Below are 19125 nucleotides of genomic sequence, written 5' to 3' on the forward strand. Positions count from 1 at the left end.
GGTATGCTCTACAGTTATAGAAAACTTTGGAAGGGAGGAGAGTTTAGGGGGAAAGATGAGTTCAATTTTAGATAGATTGAGTTGAAAAATTCTACAGATAACAAGTTTGAGATGTCTTGAAGGCAGTTGTAGATGCAAATCTAGAGACAAGCAGAGAGATTAGAATTACATACGTCTATTTGAAAATCATCAGCATAGATGTGATAATTGAATCTTAGGAGCACTGTTGAGGATCAACAAATGAAATATTTTTGAGGGAGAAGAGAAAAGGGCCTGCATCAGACCCCTGAGGAGAGACACAGACAGCAAGATGGAGATCCAGTAAACTGAGAAGTAACAATCAGGAGAACCAGGAGATGATAATCAACAGTGTTAAAGGTTGTAATGAGGTAAAGAAGAAGGATTCAGGAGACTTAGATTTAGCAATGAAGAGATCATTGTTAACTTTGGACAGATCAATTTCAGCTGAATTATGACGTCAAAAGTCAGACCATAAGTGTTAAGAAAATAATGAAAGGAAAATAAATGGAAATATTGACTGTAGATAGCCTTTTCAAATAATTTAGCTGCAAAGATGAGAAGAAATTTGAGGCAACAGTTTTCAAGGTTGAAAGGATCAAGCGAGACTTTTTTAAGGTTGGGAGAAACACCAAGCATATCTGGATCAACAAAGGTAGTAAGAGATTAAAGATAAGTGAGATTGGAGATGAAAGAGGGGACAGTCTTCTAGGGAAGACAGAATGTAATGTAATTACTTGAGCAGGTAGAGGAGTTTACATGGACAAGAAAAAGGCCCACCTCATATGCGACAAGGATGAAGGAACAAATAGTGACAGGATATCTGAGTTAAATGAAATGAGAAAGAAGGGAGAAGGTGAATGACCTCACATTTTCTCATAAAATATGAAGTTTCTTAATGGAAAGGGTATAGGGGAGCAGTACAGGGTAGGGAAAGTGAAAAGGTGAACCACTGTGCTACACATGGGATAGTGACTTAGAAGTAGAAGACTTGCCTGATAGCAGTGAGTGCCTAGTAGACCTAATCAGAATTGTTCCATGATTTTCTTCACTGTCATCCAGTAGCTCATGTGTAAGATGACTGAAAGAGAGCTTAGAGTTTGAGGGATTGGAGGTTACATTGTGGCTCCAAATCAGGATTTGATAGTAGAAGACAAAAGGAGAGGTGAAAAGCCAATAGATTGTGATCAAATAAGGCAAGTACTGACTTCATGAATGTGAAAGTGGTACATTTGTAGGTAAGGGCAAGATCAAGGGTATCACTGTGTGTGTGTGACTGAGAAGGGATGGAGTGAAGTTAGTCATAGGAAACTAGTAAATTGATATGGGGGAAGTATGACTGTTGGAGGAAATACATATATATATATGTATGTATGTATATACACACACACACATATATATATATGTGCTGAAATTGTAACTAATATTTTAAAATATTTAGTATAATACATTACACACAAGTACAATGAGATTCTATCTTATATACATGAAGTCATATAGCAAAAAATTAGATCAGTTGAACTAATATTTGAAATCTTGTGTAAATTTGAGTTTTAGGAGATAAATATTAAGATTAAAACATTCTGTTTATCTCTTCTACAATGCAAAGATTACGGGCACAGTTTGCCTTCAGTTTGGAAAATCTGAGTAAAATTTTTTGGGCCTCCCTTCCTACCAGAGAAGAAGTCTAAATTTTTTTCTGTTTCTTTTATGGGATGTTTAAGATACCTTATTATAAAATTTGAGTTGTTATTATGCAATACTACATCATATATATTTTTGCATTTCTGTATTTCTAAACTTTTGTTAAGTTGTTTGCTGACATATATGTATCATCTGAGACTTCCAGACAAATATTCCAAAATTCCCATTTAATTTCTTACATTGACCTATGATTTATGGAAACCATGATGGGGAAAATTGTGATGTAGAAAGAATGACTGTAATTCTTTTGGGAAATCACAATCCTTATTATATCAGAAGATTTATAAATACAGGAAATTGTTTTAAAAGTTATTCACTCATAGATTTATTAAAATTAAGGAGTATTTAAAGAGGTACACTTGGTTATTCTATTACTGTCTAGTTTGTTATAAGCTCCATATATGAGTTTTACGATACAGCAACAATTTTATTTAAATTCTAGATTTATGTCAATTGTATATGATTCATTACAGTTTTTCCTATATCGGATTTTTTCAAAACAAAATAATTCCAAATAATTTTTTAAAAGAGATTTTAAATCTTTGTCTTCTTTTTTATAAAGATTTGACAGGAGCCCAAGATGGAAGTGTCCGAATGTTTGAATGGGGTCATTCTCAACAAATAACTTGTTTTCGGTCTGGTGGCAATTCAAGGGTGACAAGAATGAGATTTAATCATCAGGGAAACAAGGTAGTATAAATTGAAAATTTATATGTTGTACAGATGTTAATTTTCTCATATATATATACTCTCTTAAAATGTTATGCACATGGGATATATTTCTACTGCCCCAGAAGTTCTCTACCAGAAAGTGTCCTTTATTAAAAATGTTCTTTTTTGCTCTTTTAGAATCTTTTGTTTTTAAACAAGTCTTCCTGCTGAAATTATTCTCAATATTCCAATTCAGAATTGAATATTTTGCTGAGATGAACATTCTGGGAATATCACATTAGCAGCTATGGAACAAATGGGTTCAGTGGAGGAAAAAGACTTGAAGCGTAAAAAACAATTAGGATGACTCTTGGAATAGTCTTGGTTAAAGGTGTTCGTTTATTTTCAGGCATGTCTGACTCCTGTGACCCCATTTAGGAGGTTTTTCTTGACAGAGATACTAAAGTGGTTTGTCATTTCCTTCTCTAGCTCATTTTCCAGATGAGGAAAATGAGGCAGACAAGGTTTAGTGACTTGCCCTATGTTAACAGCCAATAAGTGTCAGGTCAGACCTTTGAAATAATTTTGCATTTTCTCTTTTATACAGTCGATGATGATGAGTTGCCTCTTCTTCAACAATGCACCCCTTTTATTGCTCTTGATTCCATTCCTTCTTAACTTATAGAATGAGCCCCACAATATCTCCCCACTTCTTCCCCCCCCTGCCCCATTCCTTTCCTATTACTACAGAATGCCTAATGTCATCAAAATCTCACTATTTCCTCTAGTTATTCTCATTCTCTCTCTCTCTCTCTCTCTCTCTCTCTCTCTCTCTCTCTCTCTCTCTCTCTCACTCATTCCTTTCTCATTTTTTTGTTTTTGCAAGGCAGTGGAGTTCAGTGACTTACCCCAGATCACACAGCTAGGTAATTATTAAGTGGCTGAGTCCAGGGCCGGTGCTCTATTCACTGTGCCAATTAGTTGCCCCCCCCCCTTTCTTTTCTTAACCCAAATCCTTGAAAACCTGTTTATAATCATTGCCTCCACTTCCCTTCTCCCTTCTCAACCCCTTGCAAAATGACTTCTGATGTAACCACTCAACTGAATCTGGGCTCTTAAAAGTGATCTCTTAATTGTCTTTACTATTATATTACTATATTACTATAATTATATTACTATAATCATTTCCTGCTATTGCACCTAGTCTATTCCACTAATCCACCACTTCTGTTTCTCCACACATGAAGGCATTTTCTCAATCTTTATTTTTTTTTTTTTAGTTTTGCATAGGCTTTTATTGGAACAGACTATATATGTGAAGGATCTTTGTTTTTTTTTTTAGAAAGATTTTATTTATTTTGAGTTTTACAGTTTTTCCCCCATGCTTGCTTCCCTCCCCCACCCCCCATAGATTCTGTTAGTCTTTACATTGTTTCCTTGGTATACATTGATCTCAACTTGAATGTGATGAGAGAGAAATCATATCCTTAAGGAAGAAAAATAAAGTATAAGAGATAGCAAAATTACATAATAAGATAACTGTCTTTTTCCCTAAATTTAAGATAATAGTCCTTGGTCTTTGTTCAACTCCATAGTTGTTTCTCTGGATACAGATGGTATTCACCATTGCAGAGAGCCCCAAATTGTCCCTGATTGTTGCACTGATGGAATGAGCGTGTCCATCAAGGTTGATCATTGCCCCCAAGTTGCTGGTGGTGCCACGATTGTGGTGGCAAAGAATTGGAAATTAAGTAAATGTCCTTCATTTGGGGAATGGCATAGCAAACTGTGGTATATGTATGTCATGGAACACTATTGTTCTGTTAGAAACCAGGAGGGGCGAGAATTCAGGGAAGCCTGGAGGGATTTGCATGAACTGATGCTGAGTGAAATGAGCAGAACCAGAAAAACATTGCACCCTAAAAGCAATGTGGGTGCGATGATGAACCTTGATGGACACGCTCATTCCATCAGTGCAACAATCAGGGACAATTTGGGGCTCTCTGCAATGGAGAATACCATCTGTATCCAGAGAAACAACTGTGGAGTTTGAACAAAGACCAAGGACTATTACCTTAAATTTAGGGGAAAAAACCCCAACTGATATCTTATTATCTGATCTTACTATCTTTTATACTTTGTTTCTTCCTTAAGGATATGATTTCTCTCTCATCATACTCAATTTGTATCAGTGTATACCATGAAAACAATGTAAAGACTGATAAATTGCTTTCTGTTGGGGGGGGGTGGGGAGGGAAGGAAGTAAGATTAAGGGAAAAATTGTAAAACTCAAAATAAATAAAATCTTATAGAGTTACCATCAAAACAAACAAACGGTTACTATGAATATTTTTGTACAAGTGATGTTTTTACCCTTTTTCCTCATCTCTTCAGGGTATAGACCCAGTAGTGGTATTGCTGGATCAAAGGGTATGCACATTTTTGTTGCCCTCTGGGCATATTTCCAGACTGCTCTCCAGAAAGGTTGGATGAGTTCAAAGCTCCACTTATTAGTGTCCTAGATTTCCCAAAACCCTTCCAACAATGATCATTGTCCTTTCTGGTCATATTGGCCTGAGGTATGAGGTGGTATCTCACAGATGTTTTAATTTGCATTTCTCTAATAAGTAATGATTTAGAGCAGTTTTTCTTATGACTATGGATCACTTTGATTTCCTCAGCTGTATATTGCTTTTGCATATCCTTTGACCATTTCTCAATTGGGGAATGGCTTGTTGTTTTTTTGAAAATTTGACTCCGTTCTCTGTATATTTTAGAAATGAGTCCTTTGTCAGAAATACTAGTTGTAAAAATTGTTTCCCAATTTACTACATTTCTTTGATCTTGGTTACAGTGGTTTTGTCTGTGCACAAGCCTTTTATAATGTAATCAAAATTATCTAGTTTGTTTTGAATGATGTTCTCCATCTCTTCCTTGGTCATAAACTGTTTCCCTTTCCATAAATCTGACAGGTAAACTAGTCCTTGATCTTGTAGTTTGCTTATAATACTGTTTTTTATGTCTAATTCCTGTATTCATTTGGATCTTACCTTTGTATAGGGTTTGAGGTGTTGGGCTAATCTAAACTTCTTCCATACTAACTTCCAATTTTCCCAACAGTTTTTATCAAAGAGATATACTTTTTATCCCAGTAGCTGGACTCTTTGGGTTTATCAAATAGCAGATTACTATAATCATTTCCTGCTACTGAACCTAGTCTATTCCACTGATCCACTCCTTTTATTTCTTAGTCAATACCAGACAGTTTTGATCTTCATTCATTTTTTAAACTGTCCTTACTATTCTTCATGTACAGCACTCTATTCCTAATCTCCATGTTTTTGATGTTTCCCCTTTATGCCTGAAATCTCCTTGTTCTTCACCTTTTCTACTACCTTTTACATCAGGAATATTCTAATTCTCCCATCTACTAGAATTTACCTCTCCCCCAGCACCCAAATCACTCTGTCTTTCTTTCTACCACCAATGAATGTAAGCTCTTCAAAAACAGGACTATTTCGTTCTTCCTTAAATCCTGTGCATTGTGCACCATGCTCAGGTGATAAGTACTTGAATGCTTATTGGTCTCCCTTCCACATACCCCTCCCCACTCCTGTTCATCCAGAACTACTGTGAATGTGATCTAAACATTTCATTATCCAACTCAACAAACTCCAGGGGCTCCCTGTCACTTCCAGGATCAAATATAAATTCCACTGTTTGTTATTCAAAGCCATTCATAATCTAGAAAAGATGAATTGATTCAGAAGATAGGTTGTGCTGGTTGAAGCCACTTGTTATGAGGTGGTTAGATTAGCTTGAGCAGAAATTGCTTTTCCTTTCTTTGTAATCCCAGTGCTTAACAAAATGCCTGGAACTTAGTTTATTGACTCACTTGATGCTATCTCACTTAGAGAAATTCTAAAGATATTTTAGAACTTTTTTGATGGATGGGAAGTAGTATGACAATTACTTAAAAGATGAATCTTTTGGTAATAGTATTAATAGTTCAGCAAAACTGTTTCCTTATTTAATAATACCCCAGTATTGTGTCATCCTGCTTCTTTCCATTTCCTCTAAGATCACCTTAATTGTCTGATTAGAGCACCTCTACAGACACAAACTATTCTAGTAGCTCTATGTTCATCATTGCCTGGCTATGAATCTAGGAAATTATTAATTAGGCTTTAAGTAGTTCTAGGCTAGTTTGGAGACAATAGTGTAGGTATCTTTGCTTTAATAAAGCATTATTTAATATTAGAGGAATGCTTGGTTTTCTTAAGACAAGGTCTTCTGGCTTGGGTCTGCCCCAGAATTTCAGTGTACCTGTAGACCAGTGATTTGAAACTCAAATAGAAATTAATCCTTTGCATACTAAGAAAATCACAAATTTACATTATCTATATCATATTGTAGTTTTCTTTAATTTTAAAAAATAAACTTTTCTGATTTTATTTTAATCTGGTTCTAGTCTCATTTGTGAGTTTGGGCCACATTTAATCCTTGGATAGTGAATTTACCACCTCTGCTAAAAACTACGTGGTAAAGTTCTCCATTGTTTCCCCTAGATATCAGGAGCATACTCATGAAGGGCCTCCATTGGCTGGTAAAACCATAGTGCTCTTAAACTGGCCAACAAACTTCAAGTCCATACTTACAGGTCTGTGGTATTGCTTAGGAATAGCAATACCAGCTTCTACCTTAAGTCATGATTCCAATCTTGGTTTATGTTGTCTTCAAATATATAGATATTTTTATTGAAATTTTTTATAGAAAAATTCACCAAAATGACACTGTATATATGTTTATGTATTTAAGTCTTTCCTTTAATATTTTCTCTCTCCAAGTTTGGAATCGTTGATGCTGATGGATATATAAGTTTGTATCAGACCAACTGGAAGTGTTGTCTAGGTACTGGAAACACTCCTAAGCCATATTTGGTAAGTTAAGAGTTTTTACTTAAAACAACAACAAAACTTTATTAAAGATAGAAATGTCTCATTGTGATTTGATATCTGATATACCTGAACCTTTCTTTGCAAGGGAAGAATTTGATTTTACGTTTTCTGGTGACCTTAAGCCATTATTTTTTTTTTAATTGATGTTTAGGTGACCTGCTAGTCATTACACAGTCATTAAGAGTTCTTCCTTACTTCCCTACTCCTCTTTACTTCCTTACTCCAAGGCTATTTTTCTATTCACATTCAGTTTCTTGATTAATGTTTAATATGCAGCAATAGTCTAAATTATCTAGCTTTGACCTTGAGTATCTTACATTAAGAACTTTTGGATTTCATAAGCTAAAATTTAAAAACAAAAGTGTTTCTTAATAAAACAGTTAACTTTTGATGATCTCCAAGGGAGATAAAGGTAGCACAAAGAATTGAAACATACAAATAATTTGAAATCTGTTTTGAATTTTCTCATCTAATAATTCTTCTATCAGTATTACTGAGTGACAATATTTAAATGGTTTATTCTTTTATTTAACACCACTTGTTGGAGGGGAAACTGTTTCCAATAAACTATTTGTAAAATAATTAGCCACTGAATGTTATATTTGACTGCAGATAAAGTCTTTTTATACTAATATAAAAATTATTCCTATTTTTAACCATTGCAGACATGGCAGTGTCATAACAAAACAGCCAATGATTTTGTTTTCATCAGTTCCTCTTCTCTGATAGCCACAGCTGGTCTCTCAACTGATAACAGGTTAGATTTTATCCCTAAACTCAACATGTGGGTATTACCAGTCCTTTGAACAAATTATTATTGTTGTGCTTGATTATTATCTTTTATTTTAAATATTTTATTAATACTCTATCTTTAAAAGTATTTGCCTGTATTTAAATTTGGCAAGTTTATCAAATGCAAAACTAGGAGAAATTTCATTTGAAGAAGAACAATTCATTCTTATTCTTTTTTCTAGAGAAGTAGTAGATGATCAGTTAGTAGATTGTTGCCAATGGAATAAAATGACCACAAAAAATATTTTCCCAAATTATCTTGTGAGTTAGGAAACAGATCATTTGGGGCATGGAGTGAAGAAAGAGTGTTTGTATTTTACTTCATAGACCAAATGGTATGATTTATATAAAGTGCTTTACAAACTATAGCCCATGAAATAAATATCAGCTGGTAGTAATAGTAGAACAAACATTTAAGAGAGTTTAACTTTGGGGTATGATAACTTTAGACAGACTTGATTCAAATAACTTCTCTCATTCCCATACAATTCTCAAAATAAACAAGATGGAAACTGTAGGACATTTTATTCACAAGGAGGTCATTCAGGGAATCTCCAAACCCCATGCGATCTGCTATAGGTCACTGAATGGCAGATGTTGCTTGAAATTCTCATACAAGCCTATATATCCATTCGTGTATGCATCAGAGTCAGTTTAAGGCTGGAAAATAAAGTGATGATGCTGTTTTCCCTTTTTTAAAGTGTTTTTCATTATTATCTATTGCACTCCATCTATTACAATTTTGAATTCCAAATTCTCTCCCACCCTCTCTCCTACCTATTGCATATGACCAATGAGCACCAGCACTGTGCTAACAAAGGGTATCCTATAATCTCTTTTTGAGATTATCTGATCCCCTTACCATCTCTGACCTGAAAGCTTCCAAAGCCTCCACTGCCCCTGCCATATGATGTGTAGGTTCCATTTGGCTCTGCCACTCCAAAATTTGATTTGAGCAGTTATTTTAATATTTTTTAAGAGAATAATGCAAAGTTCAGCTTAGTGGCTGCCCTTGATCCATCTTCTTGGATGTATGTATCACTGTTTTCCTTTCTGTAAATGGATATCATCATTGAACAACATTTAGAAATGGATTATCTCAGATTCTTTTAGAATTGGGTGTATTTGAAATTATGAATAAAATTATATGAAAATTCAACCACATACAAATATTTTAGAGTGATCTTAAGATTTGATCATTGAAAACATAGTATGAAATATCTATTTTTGTTATTACACTACTAATCTCTTAGAGCACTCATATAAAAGTTAGTGATAAGTTGTTTTTTTTTCAGAAACATATGTTTGTGGGATACTCTTGTGGCACCTGCAAATAGCTTGGTACATCGTAAGTAAATCATTTTCACAAATAATGAAAGTAATAAGATTTAAATGGCTTTGTTTTAGCCCTACTGTAAGTCATTACATCATTGTTAACTTTGGATAATGACATTGATTTACAACTATACAAGGTTTTTGATTCAGGAAGAACTGAGAATTTCTTAAATTACCCACTCTTCAGCCTTGCTCAAATCTTACTTATAGGAAGAATAGATAGCAAAGTCTATACCAGAATATGCCCTCTCAGGCTTTCTCAGTAACAAAGAGGCAGCTAGGTGGTATAGCACATAGAGATTTAGATTTAGACTCAGGAAGACACTATATCTGGTCTCAGATACTTACCTGTTATGTGACCCTGGGAAAGTCACTTAACCTTTCACAATCTTTCTCACCTGTAAAATAGAAACAATAATACTACCTACTCACAGGATTGCTGTGAAGATCAAATAAGGTGATAATTTCTTTTTTTTATTATTGGATTTTACAATTTTTCCCCTAATTTTGCTTCAGTCTTTACATTATTTCCATGCTATACATTGATCTAAGCTGAATGTGTTGAAAAAGAGATCATATCCTTAAGGAGAGAAAAAATAAAATATAAGAGATAGCAAAATTACATAATAAGATAATGTTTTTTTTTTCCAAATTAAAGGTAATAGTCTTTGGTCTTTGTTCAAACTCCACAATTCTTTCTCTGGATACAGATGATATTCTCCATCTCATATAGCCCAAAATTGTCCCTGATTGTTGCACTGATGGAATGAAAAAGTCCATTAAGATTGATCATCATCTCCATGTTGCTGTTAGAGTGTATAATATTTTTCTGGTTCTACTCATCTCACTCAGCATCAGTTCATGCAAATTCCTCCAGGCTTCTCTGAATTCCCATTCCTGCTGGTTTCTAATAGAACAATAGTGTTCCTTAATGTACATATAAAATGAGGTGTTATTTCTAAAGCTCTTTGCAAATGAGGCTGGTGATTTAGCACAACAGTCCCCTCACTCAAATCCAATCCATGTTCATGTCATGGTATCAGCTACCTAATGTCATGGTCTTCTTTGAGAATGAAGGATAGAACATCATCATCATCAGTCTTAGAAGTATATTTGAGTGAGGCATAACATATTTCCAGAAAGTTTGGTGATTCTATATGGGGGATATCAGAAAGCACTCAAAAGGTGCCATCAAATCTTGAGCAAAAAACTGAAAACTTTGGAGATAGTGTTTTCGGTTCTATTACATACTGAATGAAAAGTTTCAGAAGATTTGAGAACTGAACACTGATTAAGAAAGTTGTTTTGAAAAAAGGTTTTGAATTCTAGACCACAATTTAAAAATATAGAAAATGTGAACTGTTGCTAATGCACCAAAGTCTGATAAAATTATATTTGTTTATGGTCTTGGAAATTTACTCAAAGGTTTATATTTTCATAAGCTATAAAGAGTAACAAACAGGGCACTCTGGGGTTCTGAACTCTCATAGTTCAGTTTTGAGTTAAGACAGAATGAGGGACCTGCAATGCAATGAAAGCTTAACAAAGAAAGAGGCTCATTTTGCTCTAACGTAGTAAGGATATGCTGGAATAATATATACCTCAGCTACTGAGGTGCATAGGCTTTTCTGGATACAATCCTTCCCCTACCCCCCAATCTCCATATCGAAACAGGTCTTTTCATTTTGTGACTTCTGTGGTGGGAAGAACCCACCACATGTGGTAGCTCCTGAGATCACATGGCTTGGGCTTTTTATGAGTCCTAGATCTGGAAGCTTCTGAGCTAGGAAGTTTGAAGCTTCACCATGATATCCCTGGAGAAGTCGAGGCCAAGAATATCTGTGGGAAAAAAAAAAATGTCAGGTTAAAGGGAGTTTAGGCTAGAAACAATTGACTTCTACATGGTGAAGACAGTAAGAAGACAACTCAGAAATTGTAAATGTTGGGTGACTTAACCTCTTTCAGCCTTAGTTTCTCCATCTGTATAATTCAGGGATTGGACTAGATGACCTCTGAGTTAATCTAGTTCTAAATTTATGATCTAAATCTATAAATCTTTGATCATATGATAAGTATATTAGAATGATATAGAACAAGTAATTGGCAATAATTAAATACATGAGCTTACATGTTCATATGTCAATGTTAAATTGAGATGTTAGGTTGAGATAAGTAGTGCAACTATCATGTCCTTTGCTTATAGATGAAGAAACAAGATTGTGAGAAGTTAAGTGGCAATCCATGATCACACAATCAGTCACTAAAGGATTCAAACTCAGATTTCTTTACCAAGTCCAGTTAATCTGTCTACTCACAATATTACAGTGGTCCTCATTAAAGATACTGTGAGATATTTGTCATTTTAATTTTCCTAAAATCTGGTGTTTCAAGGGGTTTTTTTAGGTTGTTTTTTTGCAAGGCGCAGTGGGGTTAAGTGGCTTGCCCAGGGCCACACAGCTAGCTAATTATTAAGTGTCTGAGGCCAGATTTGAACTCAGGTACTCCCGACTCCAGGGCCAGTGCTCTATCCACTGCTCCACCTAGCCACCCCTGGTGTTTCAAGATTGATAACTAAATAGTATCTCTGGAAGCATATTGATATTAGAGATTTAGGACCAAATATTTTGGTATCATAGAAAACATTGCAGTTTCCCAAATATGATCCATGCTTATGTTCTCCTGCTCAATTCTGTATTCCATGTTCTTTGTCCATTTCTAGTAATTATCCAAGATTTTAAAATATGAATGGATTAAATACAGTGGACTCTTCATCCAGCTATATCTCATCTAGGTTTCATGCATTTTTCTATTACTTTGTTGTAGGTGTTTCAAATAATCTCTTTAGTATTTATTATCATGACTTTCTTTGTGGAGGAATAGTAGTTTGAGGTTTAATGAAATTGCTACATTGTGATTAGAGACTTGGGAGAATCTTGCCATCTTTATGTACTTCTTTTGTCTTAATTTTGCACAGATTTTTTATGAACACTTCAGTTAATGTCAATATTCAGAAGATCATTGAAAATCAACTTCAAAATCAAATGTATAATTAATTCATGTGTGATTTTAGTATATTCATTAGATATACCTTTTTCATGGAAAACTTTTACATTTGCAGTTTGTCCAACAAAATGTATTGACTTTTAAAAATTTTCCTTCTTTTTTTTTAAGTTGTCATTTTTATTGACATTTTTTGTTTTTATATCACACATGTTTTTTAAACTATCTTTTTTTTCCCCCTACCCAGCAAGCTCTTCCTTAAAACAAAGATTTTAAAAAAGGGAAAAGGCACAGCTAGGCAACCTAATGAATAGAGCACCAGTCCTGGAGTCAGGAGGACCTGAGCTAAGATCCGACCTCAGACATTTAATATTACTTAAACTGTATGATCTTGGGCAAGTCACTTAACCCCATTGCTTTGCAAAAATCAAAAAAATACTACTCATACTTCCCCATCATTATAATTTCACAAATTTCAGTTTTTATTGTACTTTCAAATACTTTATTAAGACTAGTAAACAGGGACGGCTAGGTGGCATAGTGGATAAAGTACCGGCCTTGGAGTCGGGAGTACCTGGGTTCAAATCCGGTCTCAGACACTTAATAATTACCTAGCTGTGTGGCCTTGGGCAAGCCTCTTAACCCCATTTGCCTTGCAAAAACTTAAAAAAAAAAGACTAGTAAACACAGAAGAGTCATATCTTCTCAATAACTAGTGTATCAAATGTACAGGATCATCTTTGAAATTCTGCCTAATTGGTCTTCCTCAGTAATACCTTTGTTGTTTACAAAGACAAGTTTATCAAGATACAAAAGCATATTTGAGTTACTAATTTCTTGTAATTCACTTTTTAGGGGCAAACCCCAGATAGCATCAAATGAAAATTTCCATTCTTTTGGAAGCATCTCATGCTTTATGGAGAGGAAGGGGCAGTTTGGCAGTATGTGCCCAAAGATAACAGGAACATCATTTAATGGGATACTTGGTCATCTCTAATTGCAGGACTAACAACTATATAAGCAGTTTATTTATCCTCTTCTATTGAGGAAGATAAAACTATATAGAAGCTTCATAATGAAATTATATAAACTAAGCTAACATAAGCTCAATGACAGTGCAAAAATAGAAATAAATTGGAAATCATGAAATTTGGGACCAGGAAATTAAATAGGCTAACAATACTTAGACATCTCAGAAGTCTCATGTCCTTTTCATTATAAATAATAAATTATTTTTTAAACTGGCAGGAATTTGCAAGAAGTATTGATAACAGAATAGCAATATTAAAATGAAATTTATTCTCTTTGAACAGCTAGGAAACCACTTCCAGTCTTTAGAGAATCAGGTATAGTTTTGGCAGACAAATCAGCTGGTTAGGGTCAAGGACAAAGTAAACACTAAATTAGAAAAGAGGTAAAGGTGAAAATGTGATACTAAATCTACATCTAACCTAACCAGTTTAATAGGAAATAGACAAAAATAAAAACACTGACTTTATTATAATTTTTTAGAGAATCTTAATGCAAAGTAATTGCTGTAAAGTGGCAGAAGGAATCCAGTAACTGACAGACCCAGCTAACAGTTATATAAATATAAAGATGCTATATCTATCAGCAAAAATTTTACAAACTCAGTTGTGGAATTCTATTGTGGATAATTTTTAAAAACAAACAAACACAATGTATGGGTTCGCTAAAAATCAAAGAATCCTCCAGTGAAAAGTATTATTTAAAGAACATTTTATATAGATGAAAGCCAGAGGAAAATAACTAACCAAAAAATGAGTTTTTAGAGTGATCTAGTCTCATAGAACAAATTCCCATTTTTTTCTTTTTTCCTTATTTCTTTATTTTTCCAATTACATATAAAGATAGTTTTCAGCATTCATTTTTGTAAAGTTTTCTCCTTTCCATTCTTCCCTTACCCCACCACAGGACAGCAAGTAATCCAATTTAGGTACACAAACTTACACATTTTTCCATATAAGTCATGCTGTTAAAAGAATATCAGAAGAAAAAGGAAAAAAACCATGAGAAAGAAACAAAAAAACAAATTTAATAAAGTGAAAATAGTATGATTTGTTACTCAAATTCTGTGAGTTCTTTCTCTAGATGTGGAAGGCAATTTCTATCACAAGTTTTTAAAAATTGTCTATCATAGTAGATCATCACATAATGTTGCTGTTAAAATGTACAATGTTCTCCTGGTTCTGCTCACTTTTCTCATCATCAGTTGATGGAGAATTTCCAATTCCAATTTCCAATTCTTTGAACCACGCAAAAAAATGCTATGAGTATTTTTTCTTTGTGATCTCTTTGAGACACAGACTATTAGTGGTATTGCTGAATCAAAGGGTTTGCATATTTTTATAGCCCTTTGAGCATAGTTCCAAATTGCTCTCCAGTGTAGTTGTATCAGTTCACAGCTCTGTCAATAGTGTCTATTAGCATTAGAGTCCCAATTTTCCCACATCCTCTCCAAAATTGATCCTTTTGCTTTTTTTTTTGCCCATTTTAGCCAATCTGATAGGTGTGAGGTAGCAACTTAGAGCTGTTTTAATTAGCATTTCTCTATTAATGATTTAGAGCATTTTCTCATGACTGTAGATAGCTTTAATTTCTTCATCTGAACATTGCCTGTTCACTTCTTTTGACCATTTATCAATTAGGGAATGAGTTGTATTCATATAAATTTGACTCAGTTCATTCTTTATATTTAAATTATCAGTTTAGTTTAGATAAAATATATATTAACTACATTACTATGAGTCAGGCATAATACTAACCACTGGGAATATGATTGCAAGTAAAAATAATCTCTGCCCTCAAGGAGTGTTCATTCCAGTCATCTAATGGGTGTGGAAGACAAAAAGAAGCTAAAAAGTTGGGAGAGAAAAAGAACTATATTCTAGTGCAGGCAAGGTAGAAAAGTAGCCTTGATTTTCAGTTGAATCCTGGGCCTGATTAGAGGTGATCATGGCTCGTTTGAATATGTCCCTACACTGGAGAGTCTGGGCCTTTTTTCAGGTCCAGTTTAGATTCCACATTTGTCGTATAATAGTGTGAAAAGGGGTAAAGAATGGCACTTGAGAAGAGCTTTAGGACCTTAGCAAATAAATAAAAAAAATTCATTTAGAACTCAGCCTAGTTTTAGTGGCACTCAAGAAACATTTGTATTAATAAAATTTGTTTCAGATTGGGTTTTTATAAAAATAAAATAAATCTTATAATTTTTATCATTTCCTTTAATTTCAGCTTTTACCTGCCATGACAGTGGTGCTACAGTGCTTGCATATGCTCCAAAACACCAGGTGTTAATATCAGGTGGCAGAAAAGGTTTTACATCGGTATTTGATCTTCGCCAACGACAGCAGAGACAGTTTTTCCAAAGCCATGATTCTCCAGTAAAAGCAATTTCTGTAGATCCAACTGAAGAATACTTTGTTACAGGATCTGCAGAAGGCAATATAAAGGTGTGTTAAAATTTAATGCCTTGATGGGGCAGCTAGGTGGCGCAGTGGATAGAGCACTGGTCCTGGAGTCAGGAGTACTGGGGTTCAAATGCAGCCTCAGACACTTAATAATTACCTGGCTTTGTGGCCTTGGGCAAGCCACTTAACCCCATTTGCCTTGCAAAAAAAAAAAAAAAAGAATGAGGAGGGAGAAAAACAATTCAGCAAAAGCAGCTAACACATCAACCAAGGCTGACAGTGCCATATTGCAGACCACCACCTCCCACTCCCAAAATTTAATGCCTTGAAACTATTCGTTTTTCTCAATTAAACAGCTATTTGTCCTGACTTTCTGTAAACCAGACTAGTATATTTTATCGTGTATTTCAAAACCTAACAGAAACTCTGAATCGATATTAATAGAAGGAAGGTATGAACATTAATTCTAGGGTTTACCTTACCACTAACTTGAAATACTACCTTGAACAGGTCATTTATTCTAGCTATACTTTTGTTTGTTCATTTGTAAAATGCCATCAATAATATCAATTCTTCTTTTACAAAGTTTTGGCAAAGAATAAGTAGGTTTAAAAGAGACATAAAAAGTAATATCTTTTGTGCAGATATAAGATAGTCTCTTCATTTTGGTCCTGCATCTTTTGTTTGCTTGACATTTCTTCTCAAGTTAAATTTAGTTGTTCCTGCTTAAAGGCTAAAGAGAAATTTGTGTTGGTTTTAAATAAATTTTAAACATTTTTTTCCCCCATAGACTAATTACTGTTCCTTTTGTGTTCAAATACTTTTCAGATTTGGAGCCTATCTACCTTTAATCTTCTCCACACTTTTATCAATGAACATGCTCGGCAATCTATTTTCAGAAACATTGGAACTGGTGTAATGCAAATTGAGACAGGACCAGCCAATCACATTTTTTCTTGTGGAGCTGATGGAACAGTGAAGATGAGAATCTTACCTGATAGATTTAGTTCATTAAGTGAAATGTTGAAAAATGATGTGAAATTCATGCTCTAGCATTTTTTCAATATTATAAATTCTCATGTACATACTTCAGAAAAGTAGCAAACATATATGTACAGTAATTATTTTGTAGTTGTTGCCACAAAATAAGCTTTTGCTCTCTTGTGTTTATATTTATTTCATGAACCTTTACCCTTGATGCACTGATGCCTTAAAAATTAACAAGGTCATTCAGAATTTGATTATATTGCCTAAAATAGTCTGTATAAGCAACTGTAATAATATATATATATATGTATATATATATTTATGATATATATGGTATAGTGTTAAAAGCATTTTTTGGTTTTGGTTGGTTTGGGGGTGGGTAGAAACAATAAACCTACTATAGGCATCTGTGCAGGGAATTCCTTATTTTTCATTGAAAAATCAGCCTTTTTACCTGAAGGCTGAAATACTTAATAAACATTGCCAATCCCTTATTTCTCCTTCCAATTCCTAAATCCCTATTTTCCCTCTGTTTGGTAGAGTAGGGTTTGACTAGGAATCAAGCAAATGAACACCTCTGATAAAGATGTAACACCTTAGTGATATGCCAACTGGGTGCCTCATAGCATTCAGTTTATCTTCTCTAGTACCCAGGTTTTATTACCTGTGCAACTCATTTGAGTTCATTCGGTGTATTCAACAGAAATTGAAAATCTTTTAACACATTTTTCTGCTATGATAAAAAAAAAAGACTGCTACCAGAATAGCAATTTTTTTACTAAGAAAGAATATGATTGCCTAATTTTTTAACTTTTGGCCCCTCCACCACAGAATACAACTATTGCAAATAAGTACCCCAAAACATTAAAAATTATTAAAAAGATTATATTGACAGACAATAGTTTTAGAAGATAATAAGGATACAATATTGTTGTGTATGGATTTTTTTAAAAAGAGGATATTTATTTTAGGAGACTATCAAAAGAACATAATTTTACTCGCATTTTTCTTTGTGGCCTTTATGTTGTTCAGCCCAAAGACGCTGAATTCTTTGCAACAGATTATTATTTTGCCTGCAGTTCATATTTAAATATAAAAGAGCTTGAGTGTATAATATTTTACACTCAAAATACACTATTCTACCTTCAAGAAAAAAATCATATTTGGGAATTTTTCTTTTTGCCAAAATAAACAATTTCACAATTTTAAATGTTCTGAACAAAATTCAAAAAAATACACAAAGCCTTTAACTTTTTAAATGTGCTAACATTGTTTCTGTAACTATTTTGTGCTATATCTTGAATTATAGAAAGCTTGATAAATACTTGAATTTTACCAATGAGACTGGAGACTGATGGATTGCTTATGTGAAAATTCTATAGTTGTTTTGCTAAAAGTTATTTTGTGAAACAGGAATTATGAAAGCAACATTTTTATGTACCAGATATCATCTTGGAGATTAGTGGAAAAGAATTGAAGGGCTGGTAAAATGAATTTTGTAATATTCTCAGGATACTTTTATCTTAAAAGTATATTGTTAACGATTTTGTAAATTGTATTACATAATTTTAAATGTGTTGAGCAAGTTGCAGTGCAAATACTTTAGTTAGTTGAAGGTTCTATGCATATAATCTGAACATATAAATTGTGCAATAACAAAATTTGGGCATATTTTGCCATGGAGAAATCTGTGATAACAATGCAGAGAACCAATATAGTTGTTTGATATAGTAAAACTTAATTCTTCATCAATATTTTATTTGTATAAGCATCAAGACTTAAAAAGACTTTAGACACATTTTAATTTACTGAAAAAATTTACTATTGTGCTAATAAGGAAAAAAAGCATTGTGCTGGAAAAACTACATGTTTTAATTAAGCATCATACTAACTCTTAAAATGATGTAAAGTACCTATGTATTTTACCCCAGAGTCATAGTATTTTAAATAAACAATCATGCAGAGACTTTTCTGTTTAGCACACCATTGTTTTAAACCTGTTGATACCTTACTGATTGGCTTAATTCTCCCTTTGATCTATTTTTCTTAGAGCTTCTACGTTTATATTTAGCATGTTTCAGGTTGACTATTTCTCTAACATGGTAAAGATTTGCTCTATGCCTGATTCTTAAGAACTTAATAGGTGAGAATTGTTCACATAGAATGATGATGACAATGATGATTTTGTCCTTTATTCTTGAAGAAGACATCAGGGGAAATGATGTCATGACAAGCACATGAATTGGATT

The 19125-nt window shown here is 33.7% G+C and overlaps 1 protein-coding gene across 5 annotated transcripts in view; it reads left to right on the forward strand.

The window, feature by feature from the left end:
• DMXL1 (Dmx like 1) overlaps positions 1 to 18842 on the forward strand; it is a 181004-nt gene extending 162162 nt beyond the window's left edge. For all 5 annotated transcript variants that reach the window (XM_074199607.1, XM_074199612.1, XM_074199608.1 and 2 more), the window contains 6 exons: positions 2285 to 2412; positions 7221 to 7313; positions 7997 to 8088; positions 9419 to 9471; positions 15714 to 15931; positions 16718 to 18842. In XM_074199607.1, coding sequence (XP_074055708.1) covers positions 2285 to 2412; positions 7221 to 7313; positions 7997 to 8088; positions 9419 to 9471; positions 15714 to 15931; positions 16718 to 16942 — 809 coding nt within the window. In that variant the 3' untranslated portion in view covers positions 16943 to 18842. The remainder of the gene's footprint in view (positions 1 to 2284; positions 2413 to 7220; positions 7314 to 7996; positions 8089 to 9418; positions 9472 to 15713; positions 15932 to 16717) is intronic.
• Positions 18843 to 19125: the final 283 nt, after the last annotated feature.

Source organism: Macrotis lagotis, chromosome X (assembly GCF_037893015.1).
Source record: "Macrotis lagotis isolate mMagLag1 chromosome X, bilby.v1.9.chrom.fasta, whole genome shotgun sequence".
Taxonomy (NCBI): Eukaryota; Metazoa; Chordata; class Mammalia; order Peramelemorphia; family Peramelidae; genus Macrotis; species Macrotis lagotis.